The 23,583-nt window shown below is 41.0% G+C and overlaps 1 protein-coding gene across 2 annotated transcripts in view; it reads left to right on the top strand.

Moving 5' to 3' along the window:
- setbp1.L (SET binding protein 1 L homeolog) overlaps positions 1–23,583 on the top strand; it is a 136,911-nt gene that overhangs the window by 63,180 nt on the left and 50,148 nt on the right. For both annotated transcript variants that reach the window (XM_018267187.2, XM_018267191.2), the window contains exon 3: positions 3,198–3,284. In XM_018267187.2, the coding sequence (XP_018122676.1) occupies positions 3,198–3,284 (87 nt within the window). The remainder of the gene's footprint in view (positions 1–3,197; positions 3,285–23,583) is intronic.

Genomic DNA, 23,583 nt, shown 5'->3' with positions numbered 1-23,583 from the left:
CCTTCAGACTGGGCCCCCTTAGTTGAAACCACCACTACTCCAAAATCACCTTGGGGCCCACCTTTGGGAACCACTGCTTTAAAAGCTCAGCTGCACATCATTGGTACGTTGGAGAACAATGGGATTTTGGATCATCATCTTTTTCTCTGATGAGACTGAGCATGTTGTAAAGTAAACCTACCCCACACGTGCCAGGAAATATCCTCACTCACTTATCCATACACAGAGCTTTTAAGCAAGACAAACACTGTCTTTTTAATTTGATTTATCTATTTAATTAGAATAATTATTGGTCCCGTGTAAGCTCCACACCCTGGACATGGTTCCGGTGCACACGTAGCCTCTGTTCTTCTCTGGTACAAGTTATTGCTTCATGTTTCTTGCATCAAACTCTGCATAATAAGAAGTCTTTAGCCGAGTGCTTGTCTTATTGCACGACTATGCAAACTATTTAGCCTTGACCTTAGAATGGCATCCCATGAGCCTATATTAATACCATATTTAGACAGAGATTCCTACAGGTTTACTATAAGAGAATAATAGGATTTCGCAGTTTGAATGCTTCAGGGATCACAAAAGATTTATAGAAATGCATTACTAATCATCTCTTTAGGTGATGATAGGAGAAGTTTTGGTAGGACAAGAGCTTGCTCCTCATTAATGCCATGGAACCTAAACTTTGGGACCTTGCAATTTAATAGCTGGTGCCTGAGTTACTCATAGTATGTACCAGTTACTAGTCTGCTGATGGTAACGAAATGAAACTGTTGACGCTGGATGCATCTTCAACAGATATGAAAGGCCTACTTGTTGGAACATGATTGGAACATCTACTTGTATGAACTGGAACGATTACAATCCAATTGCAGTTGTGAACTGTGTCTAGCAGAGGCTCCTCTGGGACCTGAATTTGGGGGAATTTTTGGGAAGTATCTTGCTTCTCCCCCACCAGGAATATAAATATGGGTGAGGCTAAAAATCTAGGAGGGTTGAAGATCTGTGTTTAGTTTCTAGGGACAATCCCTGGTTTTGACTTTACTCCCTGGAAATTCCACGAGTAAAAATGTTGTTCTACTAGAAATCAGTTGATAATACCTGCTCTTAACCTATAACCATGATCCCCAAGCAGTGAGCTACATACTTGTTCAACAAGCCCTTGGATGTTGCTCACGGTGGCCTCAAAGCAGGTGCTTATTTTTGAATTCCAGGCAAGTTATTGTTGTATTAATACCATGTATACTGCCAAGCAGAGTCTCATGTAGGCTGCCAGTCCACATAGGGGCCACCAAATGGCCAATCACAGCCTTTATTTTGCATCACCCAGGAGCATTTTTTATGCTTGTGTTGCACCCCAACTCTTTTTACATCTGAATGTTGCTCAAGGGTAAAACAGGTTGGAGACCCCCACCCAATAATATTCATGCATTAATTGTGGGGGGAGAGGCAAATCAAGCACATATTGTTAACTCTACAACATGATAATCTGAAGGCATGGAAAGGCTCTATCAAGATTTAATTAAGAGAAGATCTGAAGGACAGTTGTGAGTTGCTCACATTTCTAGTTTAGTCATCTGGTACTGGGAGAAGGCAGAGCTCTTGAGTGATGTTGATCCAGACAATTCTGTGTGACCATCATACCAGAGGGGAAATACCCTTTAGCCCCAACTCCAGAGTGCTAAATCACTGGCTGGCAGCAATAGTGTCTAGCACAGGGGACGGGGTATGGCTGGGGCCTGGAATGCACAAAGAATGTCTCCCTTCCCAAGGCCTTGCAAATGCTTCAGATCTCTGATAAATACTTTGTGTGTGGCGGGGAGTTGCTCAAGCCCCTCGTCTGAGCTTTGTTCTGCCCAGTGACTTATTACTGTTTATCAGGCAAGACAATTAATGGTGCCCTTTGGCTTTCTACTGGAGGAGGGAGGGTTGGAAGCTTTCCTCCTTGTTTTTGAAAGACAAGGAGGGTCCAGCACTCTGGCATGGGAGGACACATTGTAAATTATACACTGCCTCTGCGAGTAGGAGACTTGGGTACTTAGTTACACATGAGTGCATGGCAAGAGAGCCTTCACCTTGCTCAGTATAATGTTCTGCCAACTGACAGGAGTAAAATATTTGTTGTTCTATGGACAGAGGCTTTGGCAAGAACAACACCCTTTCATCACCCAATGTCTGTGTGAGGATAACCGTGGCGCTTTCTGCACGCCTGCAGTGTTTTATTGTTTAGGAAGGAAGAAAGGGACGCCATGCAGGTTTATTGGCTGCAAGTTGGTTATTTGAGGTTTTTCTTCTTATTGAGGTTAAAACATAAATTGACATTGTAACGTTTCTAGAAAGTTCAAGAAAGAGCGTACAACCTGAAGTACTCCCAACCTGTCTTGCAAGTTAAATATTGGCCAGCTCTGCATGGAGACCATCAGCATTGGAGGACTTCACTGCTAGTTGTCCAGTTAGTTCTGCGTGTAGGTCCTAACCAGAGTAAAGGTGCCCATAGACTGGTAGAATTAAGCCGATGATTCGGGTCCTCGCATCCGTTTCGGCAGATTCTCTGCCCCGGTATGGGGCCTTCTGATGGGGCTTCCCAACCAATATCTGACCAGTATGATTGAGGACAGCATCAGCGCTTTGACGTGGTCCTCACCCAACAGCCCCTATTCTGGTCATTGTAATGTGATTGTTTGGCCCAATATTACCTACCTTTGGAGGGCATATCGGAAGATCGATCTACTCATTCGGTGACCTTGCCACAAGTGCATCTTATAATCTATGGTCACCTTAACCTATATCCGATTCTGGTACAGCAAATATTTATCTTGACAACTGATTCACCATGGCGCCATGTCACTCCATGTAAACAGATCATTATTACACTCTTTCATTTCAAGGTTTCATGGGGCTCCACCTTCGTCAAGTGGTTGCACACCCCCTGAATGTGTCAGTGGATCCTGCCTATGGCCGGTGAGGTGATATGCCTCAGTGAAGTGCAGCTATCTAGTGCTATTGTTCATGTTCCTTCTTGTTAATGCTTTACATTCATGTCATTGAGCCACTCAATTCAACCAATTAGCTGGCCAGCACCCTGGTTAAGGGGCGGAGCACGGGAACCCAACGATGACCTAACTTTGTGTAGTTTCTCATCTAAAGCATAAAGAAATATTGTAATTCAAAGTTTTGATCTGTTATTCCATTTATGCTTTCAGGCCAATGTTGTATGGGAAAAATTCCCTCTGCAATCAAATCACCAGAGAAAATTGCCTGGGAACACAACAGTGGGACAAGCCTCACAAGTGAGTATCTTAATGTTGTACCGTCTTTGGTGTAGTCTATTCTAAACTTGTTGTGGGGTATGTCGCCCCAACTTCCCCATGTGGTCTCCTGCATAGAATAGAGGAGGGACTATCCTCATAAGCTCCTCCTTTACTTATGGTAATGAGTGTTGTGTTCATAATTAGATGGTATCTCAAGATACATAAATAAATGGTACCATATAGCCATCAGATATTCACTGGACACATATCTGATATAGAGCCTTGTAGATATCAAGCTAGAGATGAGACAAGCAATATTCATCTCCCAAAACCTCTTTTGGTGTCTATGGGAATTTCCAGTCCATTGTGCCATTTTATACATTTATTGAGCATTTTTCGGGGTGGTTCGTTCACTTAATTGCTATGAGCATTTTGATACCACAAAGGAATAACATTTTGGTCAGTAGGTGGCCACTGCTGCTATCCTTGGTTGTTAGATTTGAGATTTACTTACCTTGTTGTAATGTAAGTTAGATCTACGTTGAGTACATATGGATAGATAAGACACGTTTTTACTTATTTGACATCTGCTATGTGTTTGACTATTTCTAAGCTGGTATATCTTCAAGCTGGCATCTGATAGGATATGTTGTTAAATCAAATCCACCAATGGTAATGTCTGTGTATCTGTCATTGGTTCAGCCATCCAATCTGTTGATTCCAGGGTGAGATGTTTGTAGGACTAGGCCTCCTAGGGTCCACCAGAGAGCCTGACTTCTAGGGCTCTGGTACTCTGGCAGACAAGTCCAACCCCAAAGATGTTCTACAATTTGTGTGTGAACACATATTCATAAAGCACTAACATATTCCACAGACATGTACAATAGAAGCATATACAATAGCAGGACCCTTGGTGGGGGGGGGACCAACTGATATGCATTGTGGGTGGTGTGGCCCTTGGAGGAACTGGCAGCAGCCGCAATGGGCCCTGGTCACCCCTGTCTGACACTGGTAAAGCCTGCAGTTCAAAAATGAGATAAGGACCTGGGATTTTAAGATCCTCTGGGGCGGAGTCTGAATACTGAGCAATCTGGGAAAGCTTTTGGAAATGCGCCAGCACCATAATAAAGGAAAACTATACCCCCCAAAATGAATACTTAAGCAACAGTTTATATCATATTAAGTGACATATTTAAGAATCTTACCACACTAGAATATATATTTAAGTAAATATTGCCCTTTTACATCTCTTGCCTTGGACCACCATTTCATGATGGTCTGCGTGCTGCCTCAGAGATCACCTGACCAGAAATACTGCAGCTCTAACTGTAACAGGAAGAGATCACCTGACCAGAAATACTGCAGCTCTAACTGTAACAGGAAGAGATCACCTGACCAGAAATACTGCAGCTCTAACTGTAACAGGAAGAGATCACCTGACCAGAAATATTGCAGCTCTAACTGTAACAGGAAGAAGTGTGGAAGCAAAAGACACAACTCTGTCTGTTAATTGGCTCATGTGACCTAACGTGTGTGGTTTGTTTGTGTGCACCGTGAATCCTAGAATCCCAGGGGGCGGCCCTTATTTTTTAAAATGAAAGTTTTCTATTTGGGAATACCCAATTGCAGCTGTTTTATGCAATATCTTTTAATAGAGACCTACATTGTTTGAGGGGTATAGTTTTCCTTTAAGAAGAGCCGGGGCCCTTACAGTGCAGGAACCCTCTATCTCTAAGTTGTAGGGATATCCAACCTGTATCCCTACAACTTTAGTTAAACCACAGCTCCTGGAATCATCCTTGTTTAGATGTCAGGAGCCCATTCCACTTAAAACCCGGCCCAATATCCCATAAATAAATAAAATGAACGTCTTGAGCTGACCTGGAAGTTCCTTGGTAGCCGTCTCACACTGAAATGGTTTATATATCCACCGAGCGCCAGCAGCTCACAAGACTTTATTTGATAGTAAATAATGTTTAATGCACAGTTATTGGGGGCCGGGGATCCCTTCCCGCTCTATTTGGATGCATCCCATGCTGAGCTTGTGCAATTTCAGATGTGATCATGTCTGGTGATAATAAATGATATTTTATGGCCTGGAAGCAGCCAACATGGAGAGCATTGAAATATATTCAGGGGTTCTTCCCAGCAAGGATTATGGGACTTGAGATGAACTGCTTGTTTAACCCTAAAATGCCATATCCTCCTGGTCCCTTCCATTGAGGTCCAACCTTTAAGGCTCTGCTTAGGTCGTACCAATAATTTTGGCCTGCTGGAACGTGGTCTTAACCATGTATGGCCACTCATGCAATGTCCTTCTGTTTGGCCAGTACTGGCTGGTTTATGGCTAGCCCAACCAATCGAAACAATAAAACAGTGGCCATACCCTGTATAATAAGGTTCTATTCCTCCTGCGTGCTGATTGGTTGGATATGAACTAGTTTTGCTCAGGGTATGACCACCTCAAGGATCAGAGCAACCATCTCATAATATTTATGGGAGTATCTTAATGGCTGACATTGCCTTTTGCCTGGACCCAAAAGCGAAAGGATAATGGTTTTCTATAAGAATGGGTGTGGGACAGTGATATTTGTGTAGGGCTTCTCACAAAATAGCTCCCAGGTTCCGAAATACTTGCATTCTAGCATAATCTTTTCCCGGGGATTTGTGCTAATGAGTATCATGTTACTTGCTGAGTCTGACTTTTTCTTCCCAGCAGCCAGACTTTTGGGAGTAGCCTACCATTCCTTTATTAGGAATGAAAATGGCAAGGGAGTGTCTGGTTCGGAGCTGGTTCCGTGCCAAGAGCCTGGGCCGCCTGTGTAGGAATTGCAGGAGCTTTGAAAAGGAAATTCCGATAAACTCCAGAACGGCAGAACTTCAGGGCCAAGTCTTCATACATGATCATATGATTGTCTCCCGTGTTTGTATCTTTATTGTATCACCTGTGCCGTCTGATAGGCCCACCAGCCCTCGTTTGTGCTTGAGGTTTATAATACAAAGCTTTAAAGGGATACTGTCATGGGAAAACATGTTTTTTCAAAACACATCAGATAATAGTGCTACTCCAGCAGAATTCTGCACTGAAATCCATTTCCTGAAAGAGCAAACAGATTTTTTTTATATTTAATTTTGAATTCTGACATGGGGCTAGACATTTTGTCAATTTTCCAGCTGCCCCAGTCATGTCATTTGTGCTCTGATAAATTTCAGTCACTCTTTACTGCTGTACTGGGAAAGTGGCAGGCACAGCATCGGACTGGTAGACTGCTGCCTTAGGGCCCCCCACACACCTCCCAGGTAGAGTCCTGCAGCGGGTCGGATGCCCGCGGGTTTGCGGCAAAAAAATCGGGCACCCTGCAAAATGAGGGGAGGATTTTCAGGTGCGGGTATAGATGTGGGTCGGGTTGCAGGTCTCATCCAAATTTCTTATCTTATGTAATATTGTCTATATTTTACTCGTTTTAAAGTTTTACAAAACTTGTTTCTGTCCCTCCCACTTTTGATGATGGCACTTCCTGTTTGCAGCACCATCACTTCCTGTTTGATGGTGGTCATCGGGTTGCGGGTCTCATCTAAATTTCTCATCTTATGTAATATTGTCTATATTTTTCTCCTTTTAAAGTTTTACAAAATTGTTTCTGTCCCGCCCACTTTTGATGACGGCACTTCCTGTTTGCAGTACCATCACTTCCTGTTTGGTGGTCGGCGGGTTGCGGGTCTGGGGATGGGTAGTGGATCAAAGTGGGTAAATATTCGGGACGCAGGTTTGTGTCGGGTCTGGGTCTTAGAAATTGGTTCCGCGCAGGAAGTCAGCACAGTAAGGTCGCAGGTGGGGAGAGCGTAAAAAAGAGCCCAAACACGCTCAACCATTGGGTCCTGCAGGTTTTGGCCTGGCCCATACATCGTTATTATGTTTTGTGTTGCATTAAACAGGACACAATATGAAAAGTAAGTAGTCCTTGCTCCTGTGAGTGTGATCATAACAAATCAGAAGTTCTGTTAGATCTGTGAAATAAGGAGCAGCTCATTATATAGAGGGCTTCTTGGTGGAGAGCAGTATTGCTTTATGGCTGAGATTTCAGTCTCTTGTATGAGACCGCAAATAAAAAAGTAAATCCCCTACCCCCACCCCTCCAAAAAAACAAAACAAAAAAAACACCCCACCTGAAGATTTCACTTGTATCAGTATCTATTACACAAAAAGACGACTTTAGACCATTGGAAAGAAGAAGGAGAAGGACATTTATTGACTTTACGTAATGCAAATAAATGAACTTGTGTGTGTTGTCCAACTCGGATTCATTGCCTTTGATGGCTGGCTATACCGAGGCCCACGTTACTCTTTATAATGGAGTGGAAGCTTCTTTACTAAAAGCCACAGGGTTAATAAGGATATTGATTTTTAAGTGAGAAGTTGAAGGCTGCATCGAAATGGATTTGTTGACTGCAAGAGTGATAATGTCTAGCCGCCAACTTCAGATGTTTGTTGCAGGGACCTTAACTGATTGGACATGAAGTTACAATACTTCCATAAAAGCACGTTTTTTAGATAATGCAGTTTACATTAGGCCAATAAGGGCAGAGACACACGCTCAGATTCGGGGAGATTAGTCACCCGACGACAAATCTCCTCTTCTTCAGGGTGACTAATATCCCTAAACTGCCTTCCCGTGCCTTCCCACCTGCTAGAATTTAATCGCTGGTGGGATGGCACTCGGAATGCTTCGCCCGAATTTGCCTCACAAGGAAACTTTGGGTGACTTTGGAAAACGAAGAGCTCCGAGTGCTCTAGCCGGCGGGAAGGCAGTTCGGGAAGATTAGCCGCCTCGAAGAAAAGGAGATCTGTCGCCAAGCGACTAATCTCCCCGAATCTGAGCGTGTCTCTGCGATAAACCCACTCGCTTAAATTCCCTCGACTGCCTCCTGGAGAGGCCGGGGACTCATTGAGCCACAATGGCGGAAGAGATGAGACGTTGAGTGAATTTTTGGAAATATATAAATATCTCCCAAGGCTGTTGATCCTTCTCTTTAAACAAAAGACATGGTACAGGCTCGGTGGGGGTATTTCCAAGTGCCCAGTTTATTCCCTAAACCACAGGGGAGATCATTCATTACGCAATGGCTGTTCAGGAACTCTTCCCAATCTCCTGACCCATCAGACTACTTTTTTTTTTTCCCGCTCCCTCCCTCAAATTGCTTCTCTTTCATGAAAGAAAACATTTCCCATTAGCTGACAGCTGGAAATCGGGGAGAGGTGGAAGAGATGCTCTAGGAAGAAAACGTTGCTATTCATTTGTTTGTTTGCTTTGGACCTGTTGGGTCTGTCCTAATCAAGGGCCTTTCATTCCTTTCTCTCCTTCTCTTTATTTCCCTCCTGAAAAGAACCGAAGGGGGTCCCCGTAGCTGAGCGTCTGGCATAGCTTGTTTCCCACAGGGCTTGGATGTTCCCTGGAAACCTCTCAAACGGCCAAGTGTAAGAGCCTTGGACATTATCAGTCATTCAGACAGAGGAAGGAAAAGAACGACCAACTGAATGAAAAGTAGAGGAATTTTTCTTCTTTTTTTTTTTTTTCACGAAAGAGAGTGAAGCTTTCTGGACTTTTGCCCAGATTTCATGTGCGGTTTTAAGACGCGGCCTTTAATATGTGAAAGAGTGGATTGTGGCTACAAAACCCAGGGGAGAGGTATTTATAGGGGAGGAGGGGGTGACGGTGGCTACTTTAATGAAGGATACAAAGAAAATTGCTAAGGGTGATTAAATTTATAATAAGCTTTGATAATGGCTGTTGACGTAAAGTCCAGATGCATTCTCCACCAAGTTCCCCAATGAAGGACAAACTGAAGCCTGCCTGGAGGAAAACTGTAGAACATTCCTAATTTCACCCTTGAGTTTTAAGTACATCATTAATAAAAACGAATTTTTTAATATGTTTACGAATTCTGATTATTTTTTTCGGAACTTTTACCCAAATACCTTGTTTGTCCTCTTTCCCCCGAAGGGACTTGACTTTTAGGGGGTTATTTATCAAAATTCATCAAAATGTATCTCATTGTTTTCTGAAATATACTCCAACCAAATCCACACGGGTTATTTCCCGTTATTTATCAATACCCTTTCCCGAAAAATTCCAGTTTGAAAAAAAAAATCTGAGAAAAACTTGAAAATCGTACGGAAATTTGAATCTTATGAATTGTTTGGATTTTCCACCCGAAAAACCACAAAATCTTGGGATTTTGCATGAAACCCAGCGCAGATCAGGATGTCTTCAGGACCTCTCCCCATTGACTTATCTACAACATCAGCAGGTCTGAGATGCCGGATTTTCGGATTCAGAATTTTTTTAAACTTCGGGGTATAATAAATCCAGAAAAATTTTAGGTTTTTTTCCCACTAAAAATTTATAGTCAAAAAAACGCATATTTTTGAGTTTTTGGCATGAGGACTTTAATAAATAACCCCCCTGAGTGTTATGATGTTTAGGGTAGAAAAGTCATGGAGGTTTTGTTCTTTCCTATTGTTCCGGAAAAAAACTGATTATTTTAGCCTTGGAATCAAAATATATAAATAAATGTAAATACCAGTATTGCATACCTCCCAACTGTCCCATTTTCTGCTGGACAGTCCCGATTTTGACAGCTCAGCCCGCAGTTCCGGAATGTTACTAAAAAGTCCAGAGTTTCTATTTGATCTCCTGCAGTGAACAACCAGAAAAAGATACAAAGTTTCTGAAATTAAATTCAATAAGAGGCCCTTCATTTAGATACATTTGTAACAATTTAAGATACAATTGTAACTATTTAAGATAACCAGGTCTCTTGGGAGAACAGAATCTAGCAGCTTAAAGGGTAATTTCACCTTCATTAGCAAAGCTGTAATAACACATAAAACATTGCCCTAAAACGCAGAGAAATGTGTTCAGACTTTCCATAACCTCCCAAATTTTGTAAAATGGACATGATATTTAGGGGGTGTGGCCAGAAAATGGTAGAGGCCAGAAAATATTTGCTGCGGCAGATTTTTGTCCCTCTTTAAAAAAATTTAAATGTTGGGAGGTATGGTGTTAGGATCTGTAAGTTGGAAACCCATTATCCAGAAACCTTTTAGAAATGGGAATGCTTTTTCCCCACAATTTCCTTTTCTCTGTACGAGACCGTTCTTTAAATTTGATGGTAACTAATTGGCACCAATCCATGTTAGAGGCAAAACAATGGCTTTTTGGATTTTTGTTGTTTGAAGGAAATGGAAACCCCCGAAGGAATTCATGTAAAAGAAATGCACTTTAGAGATTTCTGTGAATTTTTTTTCTAGTTTTCAAGATATTAGCAGTTTTAACACTATAATGAATTTGAAAAGGCATCGTCGCCTGCTGTCGATTTGGGGTCCCTGGACACAGTCGGCAGAAAATCATGTTATAGGAATAGTAAGTCTTGTAATGTTGCTTTGCTTAGAGTTATATGACTCTTCTCTGCTCACTAACTACGTTTTCTGAGCAGAACAACATCCCAACACTACTTCTCTTCCTATGGAAGGCCAAAATAAACAGCAGGTGGCGTTGTTTCAGATTAATTATATTGTCCTATAAATGGGTTTCTATTATGTCTAAGGTTTGAGGTTTGGTGACCCAAATTATGCAAAAAAATCCATTGATTCCAGGTAAAAGATTCCATGCCAGTAAATTGAGGGGTGTTCTTGCTGTTTGCATGGATTTTTGTGAGTGTTATTTTATCATTCGGCAACAGAAAAATCCACAGGCCTCTCTCTCTCTGAACTGTTTCAACTTGTTTTGAACAGCCGGGGGAAATTATTACAAGATTTATTGCCCTGCGATGTTAATGCTAAACAAGGTAATGTACGTGGCCTGTATTTTCCATATTTCAGCTGTTAATTAATAAAGCCTTGTTGATCAGGGAAATTTAAAGTGAACGCTAAATTGAAGTCTCTTAACTTAAAATTTTAGTCTCTATAACTTTATTTCCACTGGTCGTTAGACTTTAAAGTTACCTTAGTTATATTTTATAGTCCAAACTACCATGTATACTTTTTATTTATTTATTCTCCATTCTACCTGTAGGGGGAGCATTCAGTAAAAACTAGCAGCCGATAATGTTCTCTATCAACCTCCTCGGAAAACGGCTTTGCTGCAAAGTGCACTGCCGCAATTAACTCAACCCTGACTCCCATGTTCTAAAAATCCAAGATTCAGCGAGTTTTAGGGGAAATGAGGTGTCTTGTAGGAGTCTACAAGATATTTAGAGAATAAGTGCAACTAATATCTGTTGTCCAACTACTGTATGTACTCCTGAATGTCCTTGTCTGCTTTAGGGGAAGATATTCCAGTCCCAGAGTTCTTGGCTGCTTTAAAGGGCATGTAAAAAAATAAAATCCCATTTTTACTTTAATGAAAAAGAAACCTATCTGCAATATGCTTAAACTAAAAAATGTCTACTGTTTTAATAAGAAACCTGACTGTATGCAGTGAAATTCTCCCTTCATTTACATGCTCTGACTGCTGTGGATAGGAATTGTCAGATGGTCCCTAACTGCTCTGCAGGGAAACAATCATACTTATGAACAGCAGGGGGAGCCCCCGCCTTACTTCCCAGCCATGCAGAACTCAAGCAGCTTTGTTTGTTTCCCTGTAGACGGCGACTGTGTAGAGATTTGTATTGGATTTTATTTTTGCTTTTACATTCCCTTTACTGTTTCCAACTCCAGCTGCAGGACAAAGATCATGGAGCCAGATTTAAACAGATAAACTGGGATTCTATTTGGAGGATTATTTTGCTGCAGCCACTGGTTCTGCAGAGTTGGAAAAAGTTTGTATTAAACAATACAAAAACTATAAAATCCACATTAGATTACATGACAACACAGGACCCAGTGCAGTCTGTATATTCTGATTATTAATCAGTCTTGCTGTATCGCTTCTGGCAGATATTATTTGACTTGTGCTGTTTTGATTTTATTTATGACGATCCCAAAGCAGCTCAGACCACACTGAGCATGTGCACAGTCTTGGTCTTGCAAAGATGTTTAACAAAGTTACAAGATGGTGACCCCCTGTGGCCAACGTTGAAAGCATAAATCATTTGTTTGATTAGGCTTGTGGTGCAGTAAGTTCATGTTTATGTTTAGTATACAAAATACAGCATTTCTAGCCTTATTCTATTTTACACTTTACTTGCCCTTTAAGGTTTTGTTCAAACCATTTTGAAGGTACAAAATAGAACTTGACATATATGTACCCAGTGAGCAGCTCCCTAGATTGTTTATTACAACGAGCCATGTGACATTAGTTTAGGTAAGCATAGCCAAAACCCAAGGCTGAAATAAAAGCCATCTGTGAGGTTTTATGAACTGTTTAGACTAGTTAGAAAGATGTAAATGTTGTAGAAGCCAGGCCCAATATCGCATGTCTTTCTTCTTTCTTTTAACTGTGTTATATTTTTGTGATTAATGTCATCGGACGGTGTCTGGCTTGCCTCTAAAGAGCAATTTCACGTTTCCCAGTCTTGGAAGTCAAACCCAATGGCACGGAAAGGGGGAAATGAGTGTTTGTTATAAATAAACGGCCTTCTGCAGTACCCCCTAATAACATGCGTTGCTCTGCACGTGTTGCATGAAGCCGATGACTTTGTGTTGGGCAATGTCACTAATTTTGGTGAACCTTGTTGTTTATGTTGTAAAAATAAACATGTAATTAGGGTCGTTGCTGAGATGGAAGTCTGTGGTGGTAACGATGTCCAACTGCTTTGTAGTTTGAGTGCAAGTGATGTTTTGATGGGCACAATTAAAACTGGCTTATTATTGCAATCTGGCCATGGGCTAAGACGTAGAGTGTTTTTATCGCTGTTGTTTTCAGAACTTTTGATTTGGACCAAGGTGGTCCTGGTGTAATATTGCCTACTGCAGTGATCCCCAATATGTGGCTCGTAAGGAACATGTTGCTCTCAGTGGCCTCAAAGCAGGTGATTATTTTTGAATTCCAGGCTTGGAGGCAAGTTTTGGTTGTATAAATACCAAGTTTATAGCCAAACAGAGACTCCTGTAGGCTGCCAGTCCACATAGGGCCAGTAGTCAATCACAGCCTATAAGTGGCACCCCCAGCACTTTTTGCAAGATTGTGTTGCCCTCCAATTTTTCCATGTGGCTCACAAGGTTGGGGATCCCTGCCATAGAATGTGCCCATGTTGGACCTGAATTCCAGAGGTCAGAAAACCATAGAGCGCAGGCCCACTCTTCCAACAGTTTTTTCCTCCTCTCTTCACTAACATATTTTTATTCATGTTCTTCCATCGGGATATCGTCGATGTAACCTCAGGTTGAGATGATCTGCATGTCCTCATTTAGTTATCATCAATATGCCTTGCTGCTGGTTGGCCCTTAATACACATAATGCTTTATGCTGGCTCCCTGTGTGCTCATTGCCGAGAAGTAATCATCTTGAGTCACCCTCCCTATCATCCTTAAGCCCATTAGTGCTTTTTGAAGGATTGGGTTACCTTGCTGTAGAAATAAATGAACTCGTTGTGATATACCACAACTTCAACAGACGACAGTATAATTTTCCCTGAAGGCTTGTTGCTGATTATGTTGAGTCATTTATATTTATGACAGCTTGGCTGTGATTTAATGTGACCTTACTTTGATAAAAGCCATCTAGGGCTTATAAATATGGGCAACACATTACCTTTTGCTTCTGTTTAAAAGGCAAGCTGCAAGGAGCCTGAAAATGAGTGATAACTAGCAACAAAAACAGCATGGGATTTAGTCAGAGACTAAGGGAGTGTGACTGTGGGATAGCAGGTATAGTAGGGAGAGATGGTGTCTATAGTAACAGTGGGATAATAGTCTCTGGGAAGGGAATGTGACTGTGGGATAGCAGGTATAGTAGGGAGAGATGGTGCCTATAGTAACAGTGGGATAATAGTCTCTGGGAAGGGAGTGTGACTGTGGGATAGCAGGTATAGTAGGGAGAGATGGTGTCTATAGTAACAGTGGATAATAGTCTCTGGGAAGGGAGTGTGACTGTGGGATAGCAGGTATAGTAGGGAGAGATGGTGCCTATAGTAACAGTGGATAATAGTCTCTGGGAAGGGAGTGTGACTGTGGGATAGCAGGTATAGTAGGGAGAGATGGTGCCTATAGTAACAGTGGATAATAGTCTCTGGAAGGGAGTGTGACTGTGGGATAGCAGGTATAGTAGGGAGAGATGTGCCTATAGTAACAGTGGATAATAGTCTCTGGGAAGGGAGTGTGACTGTGGGATAGCAGGTATAGTAGGGAGAGATGGTGCCTATAGTAACAGTGGATAATAGTCTCTGGGAAGGGAGTGTGACTGTGGGATAGCAGGTATAGTAGGGAGAGATGGTGTCTATAGTAACAGTGGATAATAGTCTCTGGGAAGGGAGTGTGACTGTGGGATAGCAGGTATAGTAGGGAGAGATGGTGCCTATAGTAACAGTGGATAATAGTCTCTGGGAAGGGAGTGTGACTGTGGGATAGCAGGTATAGTAGGGAGAGATGGTGCCTATAGTAACAGTGGATAATAGTCTCTGGGAAGGGAGTGTGACTGTGGGATAGCAGGTATAGTAGGGAGAGATGGTGTCTATAGTAACAGTGGATAATAGTCTCTGGGAAGGGAGTGTGACTGTGGGATAGCAGGTATAGTAGGGAGAGATGGTGTCTATAGTAACAGTGGATAATAGTCTCTGGGAAGGGAGTGTGACTGTGGGATAGCAGGTATAGTAGGGACCAGTGGCCATCCTTGGTATGTAAAACAACATCATGTTCCTAGTCTTAGAGAAAACCAATTAGTAATTCTACATATCTCTCACTGGAGACACAATCTGGAGTTTTTCTGACATGGAAGGCGATATGGCAGCTTCTACTAATCTCATCAAAGTTGTGTTGGCAGATTCTTCCTTGTTTTCTTGGAAATCCCATACAAGAGATTTAACAGAAGATTTTGCATATCATTAAATTGCCACATAATTTAACTTACATATTTCATATTTACCTATCTATGCCAATGCATTTATGCTGCATAAGTATCTCCCTGAGATATGAGAGGCATTTGCTTCTTCTTTTTTTTTTTCCCTAATCCTAGTTGAATAAATTAGTTGCTAATTGCCTTTTTGATGTCGTACTAAAGAAGGTCTGAATGATGGCAGGAGATGAATTTTGTTTGATTTCTTTTTCCTCCTGCAGGAGAATGTCGGAAGCAATTGAACCCCCCAATCCAGGCACATCAAAGGCGATTAAACTATTTCTGTGATTTCAATTAGGCTGAAATCATTTTAGTTAGATTTTCTCTTCTTGTCCTTTGCAGTAAATGTTTCTCTTTCACGCAAAGATAATCTGTCATGTTGAGAGCCGGCTGTTGAATGTGTTGCTGCTATCTTTGATGGACTCTCCCAACGTGCAGGCAGCAATCAGATGTTTGATCACTTAATGTCACCTCAAACAAAATGGCTCTCACGTCAAATCATCTCCGGAAATTGTTTCAGCCCCAGATAGTCTTGACTAGTCTTGACTTGACAAATCTTAGTGGAATTGTAGAGGAAAAATGAGCCTTTCATCAAACGTTTTGTTGGATTATTCCCATAGAGGACATTGTCCTCGAACACCATGTAAAGAGCAGGTGAGCCCTTCATTGGATTCACACTCAACCTTTTCCTATAACCTAAACCCTCTCCCACCTCGAACTGAATGTCAAAAACCCGAATACAATCCAAACCCCTGGGTAATTCATCTAGCTCTTCCTCATACCCTTGGGTTATCCTACCTGCTACAGAACTGATGTCTGTGGAGGACATCTCTACAGTGGGATACCCAACTTGTTTGCTTTACCTGTGACCAATATTCAGATATAAAGAGGATTGGGGAGCATCACAAGCATGAATAAAGTGCTGTGCCATTTGCTAGCCCCTATGTGGACTGCACCTACAGTAGGCTCTGTTTAGCATTACACCTGGTTTTAATGCAACCAAATTGCGTGTCCAAGCCTGGAATTCTAAAATAAGAACCTGCTTTGAAGCCACTGAGAGCAATAATTGATATCCCTTTTGGATCTTCCAGTTGAGTCCAAGGATACAAGCAAACATGGAGGTTTGTTTTTTTGTGGATGCTTGCTTGCTTTTTCGAGGCCGCTGGGAGCAATAATATATGTCCTCTTTGGATCTTCCAGTTGGGTCCAGCAGATAAAGGATACAAGCAAACGTGGAGGCTTGTTTTTGTGGATGTTTGCTTTGTCTTTGATATATGGTTCACAGATTATGACTTGTTATGGAAGCATCAGTTGTTTTGACCACTTTATCTAAAGCGTTTTTAAAGATAGTAGTGTTTTGGGTGGTCAAAAAGACAGTGGGAAATCCAAAACTTGCCTCCAAGCCAGGAATTTAAAAATAAGCACTTGCTTTGAGGCCACTGGGAGCAACATCTAAGGGGTTTATGAGCCGCATCCAAGGGTTTGGTGAGCAACATGTTGCTCAAGATCCACTGGTTGAGAATCACTGCTCTACAGAGTACATTAATATGGTATACATACAAGTTAAGATGTGAAGACAACACATATCACAACATATGTACTTCTCGGACCTTCCAGCTGAGTCCAGCAGATTGAGCATAAAAGCAAACATGAAGGCTTGTTTTTGTGGTCGCTTGCTTTGTCTTTGGGATATGTTTGCTGGATTGTGTCTGGTCATACAAAGTTCAGTTGTTCTGACCATTTTATCTTCTGGGTTCTTGTTAGTCAGGAGTGTTTTAGAAGGGCCAAAAGGCAGAGGGAAAATTTAACAAGACTGTGGCAAATACAAGGCAGAATCTGCATAAAGCTTAGCACTACAAAATCTACGAGTATAATTTTTTTTTTCTAACTACAAAGACCAACAATGTAAATGTTGAGTGGCCCCATAAGTTTTGCTGCTGTTCAGGATTTGTCAGTCACGGTCTTAAACTATCTGAATTATTTCACGCCCATTGTCCTCTGCCTTTCCACCTGCTCTTACCCCTATGGCTGGCCCCCTTGCAATGCCTCGGGATTCTTCTCCCCTGCTAAAGAGGTTATCTCCCTCGCTTGGGAATTTCAGTCGAGGCTGTTTGAGCAGATACATTATCTGCTTCCCTGGGAACAGATGAACAACAGATTATATTTCACCAGCGATCCAATCAAAGCTCGATGCCTCAGCCGACAGCTGTATACGTTCAGTTGCGAATACTGTCCACTCAATGTCTTACCAATGTGGCAACAAGGAGAGACGTGTTGTCAATTAGTTTGTGTTGGGGTTGTGTTACACGTTAACACTGATACTGCAAATTGTTGAACCAGAGCAAGAGGACTTGTTCCATCAAAGAACAATTGACTCAAGGGATCTGTTGGTACTCATTTAAGATTAAGGGTCCCAGATGGAATCGATGGGGGGTTTTTCTTCTGCATTTTGTGTAAACCGTAGCAGCCAAACAGAAGGGGGCCTTATTTGTCGAAATCCGAATTTTTCTGATTATTTGAAATAAAAAAGTCAGACCAAACTAGAATCCAAGATTGGACCTTATTCAATATAAAAAAAAAAAAAAAAAACACACACAATTTTTTTGGATAAGGTAAAAACAAGCGAAAATCGGAAATTATACAATTTTATGGGGATTTTGTTCCCGAAATGCTAGATCTTTTCTGGCTTTCCCCCCCGAAAAATCCGAATTTTTCAGATATTTGCCGAAAATCCTAATTCCAGTGCAGATCACAAAAATAGGATAGGGACCTCTTCCATTGACTTATATACAACCTCAACAGGTCTGAGATGGAGTATTTTCGGATTCCTCGCGGTATAATACATCTTAAAAAAATGTGGATTTTATAGTAGAAAAAAACTTGAATTCTTCGAGTTTTTGTCATTCGGACTAAGGGGCAAATTCACTAAGCGCCGAAGCGCCGAACGCTAGTGTTAATTCGCTAGCGTTTGGCATTTTCGTTACTGCGCAAATTCACTAACGAACGCTGGCGTAGTTTCGCTAGTGTTACTTCTCACCCTTACGCCTGGCGAATTTTTCGCTAGCGACGTAACTACGCAAATTCACTAACTTGCACAGTGTACTGAACGCTACCTTTTACGCTAGACTTCCTTCGCCACCTCAGACCTGGCGAAGCGCAATAGAGTAGATAGGGATTGTTTCAAAAAAAGTCAAAATTTTTTTCTAAGTCCCAAAAAACGCTGGCGTGTTTTCTATGGGTGATAGGCTGAAAAAGATAGAATTTTTTTGGGGGGCTCCCCTCCTTCCCCCCTACATTTCCTGACTCATGGCAACTTACCTAGACAGTGGGCACATGTGTAGGGCAAAATAACATTTTTATTTGATGAATTGAAGGTTTTCTAGGCATTTGTAGTGCTGATTCATATTCCTCCATTGAAATTTGAATTTGGCGCCCTATGCAAATTAGCCTTCGCTAGCGTAACTTCGCTTTACTTAGCGAATCAACGCGAGCGCAACTTCGCAACCTTACGCTACCCCTGTGCGCAACTTCGGATTTTAGTGAATTTGCGAAGCGCTGCCGAAACTACGCCTGGCGAAGTGCGGCAAGGTGCGGCGAAGTTGCGCCTGGCGAAACTACGATTGTTAGTGAATTTGCCCCTAAATGTTGCCTGCTGATTGATTTGATCCTGTTGACCCCACATCCCATACTCCAACTATATCTCGCTATTATTCAGCCCACATTATATCACTCACGATCTCTTTACTATGCTTTAGCGATCCATTCGTCCCCACGTGGAGCTCATTTACTGATTCTATTGGGCCATTTTCACAGCTTTAACCACAGGCTTCAATCAAACCAGTTGCCTAATTCCTAGACAAGAAAGTTAATCGGTTTACTTATGGTTTAGCCACGATAACAGCTGCCTGTAGCTTTATGTTTCAGGCCTCACACATGTAGACAGAGGGAAACAATCAAATTAATTGTCTGTATTCTAGGAAAAGCCAGCATCAGTAACACTTTGACTTCTCTCCTTTTAATTTATGATGTGTTTACTTTAAGAGATGTCACCTAAGTATCACACATAATATTTATGTAGCCCGGGGTAGACACTGTTGAAATGAGTTTAGCTGACAATGTTGGAATATTAATTGCCTTGTAATCCCAGTAAATAAAAACTAGAAGGAATCCTTCAAAATGTAGTGATCAAAGTAGTGGCCAGTGTGTTGACTCGCTACATTAAACCATCAACAAAAACCTGCGTCACTTCGATAACGATGTAGACAGATCTAGATATTTATATAGAGATGTAGATAATTCATATTTTTCTAAGGAAATAAAAATTAAATTCTATGGCAACAGTGCGCTGACCCCAAATGTAGTGCGGGAAAACCACAAGGAACATATTTCACTAAACTCCCACTCACAAAATCACAGAGCTCATGTTCCAGTAAAAGGAACAGCTGCCCTTAAGCTCTTCTATATGAAAGTGAAAGATAAAATGAATAATAGCAATGCAACGAAGGGGGGGGGGAACCTGCTGTTGGTAAATTTGGTTTGAGAATGTTTTTTTTCTCCACATATAAAAATATAATAAAATGATGTCTTGATGAGGTCATGTTGAGAAGTCTTTGGAAGGCTGGAAGGCCTACAGATCAGCTGGAGGATTCTATCTCCATTTTGACATCTTCAGCTTAAATACATACAATCAAATTCTTACTTCTTCTTTGGTCCTTCTTCTTTCTTACTTTTTCTTTTCTCCATCCTTCTTTCATCCTCCTTCTTTTTTCTTTCTCCTTCTTTTGTTTTTTTTTTCTTTCTTTTTTCTTTACTTACCCCAAAGACCTTAAATATTCTAGTTGTAGTGCAGAAATGGTAGAGGCTAGGTATCTATGAAGGAGTATCAGCAGTTACAATATCTGGGGTGCAAAGAGCTGATTTTGGTTTACCGTGTTTGTCCCTTGAGCTAAACTGTTACTCTAAATGACGTAGTACTCAAAGTACTCACATGTTTCCTAGTAGGGTTTTGGTTTATAGATGCTGCAAAAAAATATCACTTTCTAAGTGACCTAAAACTGTCCCTGGGGACATACTGTAACAAAATGTCTTCTTATTTCTTTGCTCTTACTTTTTTTTTTTTTAATTTTTCTTAATTTGTCCTCCATCTTTCTTATTTGTCTTTATTTCCCTCACATAACCCAAAGAACGTACATATTCTAGTTTTAGTGCAGGAATGGTAGAGGCTGGGTATCTCAATGAAGGAGAATCAGTAGTTGCCTTATCTGTGTGCAAAGAGCTCTGTTTACCTTCACCAGTTGAGCCTTAGGGCAGAGACAAATGGTCAGATTTGGGGAGATTAATTGCCAGGCGACAAATCTCCTCTTCTTCATGGCGACTAATCTCCCCGAACTGCCTTCCCTCTGGCTAGAACGAAAACGAAGGGATCCAAGGGCCATCCCGCTGGCGTTTTTCATTCTAGCCAACGAAAGGCAGTTTGGGGAGATTAGTCGCCCTGAAGAAGAGGAGATTTGTCGCCGGGTGACTAATCTCCCCGAATCTGACAGTTTGTCTCTGCCCTTAGAACTGTGTTTGTCCCTTGAGCTAAACTACTAGTCTAAATGAAGAAGGGGGTATTCATCATTAACTCAAAGTACATAAATGTTCCTTAGTAGGATTTTTCAAATCACCTGAAAAATTCAGTCCCTGAGGGCATAACATAAATTCTACTTTCTTGCTTCTTCTTTGGTCCTTCTTCTTTCTTAATTTTTCTTTTGTCCTTTTTATTTCATCTTTCTTAATTTCTATTTCTTCTTATTTATTTTTTTCTCCACAGGCAACTTTGTGCGACTTTGTTTTATGTTGGTTTTACTGGCAGAGATTTCAGTTATTTCCATTTGAGACACATTTTCAGGATATTTGTCGCTCGCAGTTGTTCATAAATCGTGGGTGACAAATCTCCCCGTTGGCCACTGCCCTTACTAATCTTACTAAAATCTGATTTAGGCTTCTCCAGTTTACAGTTGAGCCTTAGAACCGTTTGTCCCTTGAGCTAAACTACTAGTTTAAATGAAGAATGGAGTATTCATAATGAACTTAAAGCACATAAATGAACCTTAATAGCATTTTGGTTCAAAGATGCCCCAAACAACCATCAACATTCTTCTTCAGTTTGAAAGTGGCCTGAAAATGAGTTCTGTTGCAGAGGCCATAGCATAGCATAAAATCTACTTCTTTCTTGCTTCTTCTTTGGTCCTTCTTCTTTCTTTCTTTCTTTTTCTTTGGTCTTTCTTCTTTCTTTCATTCTTTTTTTCTGTAGTTCTTCTTATTTTTCTTTTGGTCCTTCGTCATTCTTACTTTTTGTTTGGTCCTTATTTCTTACTTTTTCTTTGGTCCTTCTTCTTTTTCTTTGGTCCTTCGTCTTTATTACTTTTTCTTCGGTCCTTCATCTTTATTACTTTTTCTTTGGTCCTTCTTTCTTTTTTTCTTTGGTCCTCCTTTTTCTTTGGTCCTTCTTCTTTCTTTTTTTCTGTGGTCCTTCTTTTTTCTTACTCTTTCTTTCTTTCTTTCTTTCTTTCTTTCTTTCTTTCTTTCTTTCTTTCTTTCTTTCTTTCTTTCTTTCTTTCTTTCTTTCTTTCTTTCTTTCTTTCTTTCTTTCTTTCTTTTCCCACCATGTCATGGGTAGCCATATTATGCGATGATCAGCTAGGCCTTTGCTAAATGAGCAGATCTATCATGGTCATCTTAATATTGTACCTTTAGCATATACACATATTTATTATTTACATATCATGAAGTCCACATGGAACCATGTTATGACCATTAGTAAAATATGATCTTGTTCCTCTGGATACGGAGACCAGTGGTTTGGTTTGGAACTAAATCTCTGTTCAATAGGACAGTGACTCTTTAAAGCGCCAGTTTGGATTTACAGAAGTAAGTTCAGTATTAGGAATAACAGGCCGGCCATCTGTGCAGAGGATAAGGGGATTCTTGTTAGTGGTAGCAGATATTTACAGACTGGGTGGGGGGGAGCTTATTCCGTGAATAATCTGCCAAATACTGGCTGCTCTTTAGCTATTTGACAAATGCTGGGGCAGAGCCTGTAATACCATTATTTCAATCCCAAGGCATCTGTAAAATGACTCGGCAGCAGAGCTGGTTCCCACATTTGCCTTTCAAACAACTGACTTATTGTTTCCAGGCTTAAAGAGACACTTTCATTTATTTCATTTTTTATTTTTTTAAAGGGGAACTCCGGCTTCCAAACCAAAATCTGATAAAGAGGCCCACATAACACAGAAACCCCTAATATACCCATCACAGTTCAAAAGTATGACTAAATTCCCTTTTCTATGCTGAAATCCAGCTGTGTAACAGTTCTTCTCTTTCTGCATCATTTGAAATCCTGGCAGGGAAGGAGGGACTAAACACTGATGTTACAAATTGTAACAACGTCTCCACAGCTTACAGACAGCATGCAGGAACTACATAACCCACAATGCATTGCACTGGGATGTTCTGTTCCTTATTGAAATCACGTGTGCAGGGAATTGTGGGGTTTGGAGGATGCAGGATAAGTACAGATGGCTGTTAATACAAAGTAACAGTAGTCAGACAGATCAGCAAAGTAGTCAGACAGATCAGCAGGAGAGCAGGGGGCTGGGCTTAGGGAACTGTCAGAAACCTTTAAAAACCATGAAAAGTCTGCATGTTTTGCAATTGATGTATATTGCAAAGTTGCTTGAAATTATGTTTACTTTTCAAAAAGCTTATGTTATGTTTTTTGTGGCGTTTCCCTAATGGGAGACTATCTATAGGTCTCTTGCACCCCTAGCTGCTAAGGTGTTCGCTGGCTCACATACTGTAGTTGCCATTGTCTTACAGGTCGGCTGGACACAAACTTCTTGTCATTGCTTAAAGAAGTTGTTCACCTTTAAGTTAACTTTTAGTATATTCTAGGATGGCCAATTCTAAGCAACTTTGCATTTATTTTTTAATTTTTTTTCAATTTGCCTTTTTCTTCTGACTATTTCCAGCTTTCAAATGGGGGTCACTGACCCCATTTAAAAATACAAATGCTCTGTAAGGCTACAAATGTATTGTTATTGTTACTTTTTATTACTCCTCTTTCTATTCAGGCCTCTCCTATTCATATTCCAGTCACTTATTCAAATCAATGCATGGTTGCTAGGGGAATTTTAACGCTAGCAACAACATGGCCGAAAGGGCGAACTGGAGAGCTGCTGAATAAAAAGCTAAATAAGTCAAAAACCACAAATAATAAAAAATGAAAACCAATTGCAAATTGTCTCGGAATATCACTCTCTACATCATACTAACAGTTAATTTAAAGGGATCCTGTCATC

The sequence above is a fragment of the Xenopus laevis genome, chromosome 1L, assembly GCF_017654675.1.
Source record: "Xenopus laevis strain J_2021 chromosome 1L, Xenopus_laevis_v10.1, whole genome shotgun sequence".
In the NCBI taxonomy this organism is placed as follows: domain Eukaryota; kingdom Metazoa; phylum Chordata; class Amphibia; order Anura; family Pipidae; genus Xenopus; species Xenopus laevis.
Note: the sequence above shows the minus strand (reverse complement) of the source record. Positions and strands in the feature narration are given on the sequence as shown.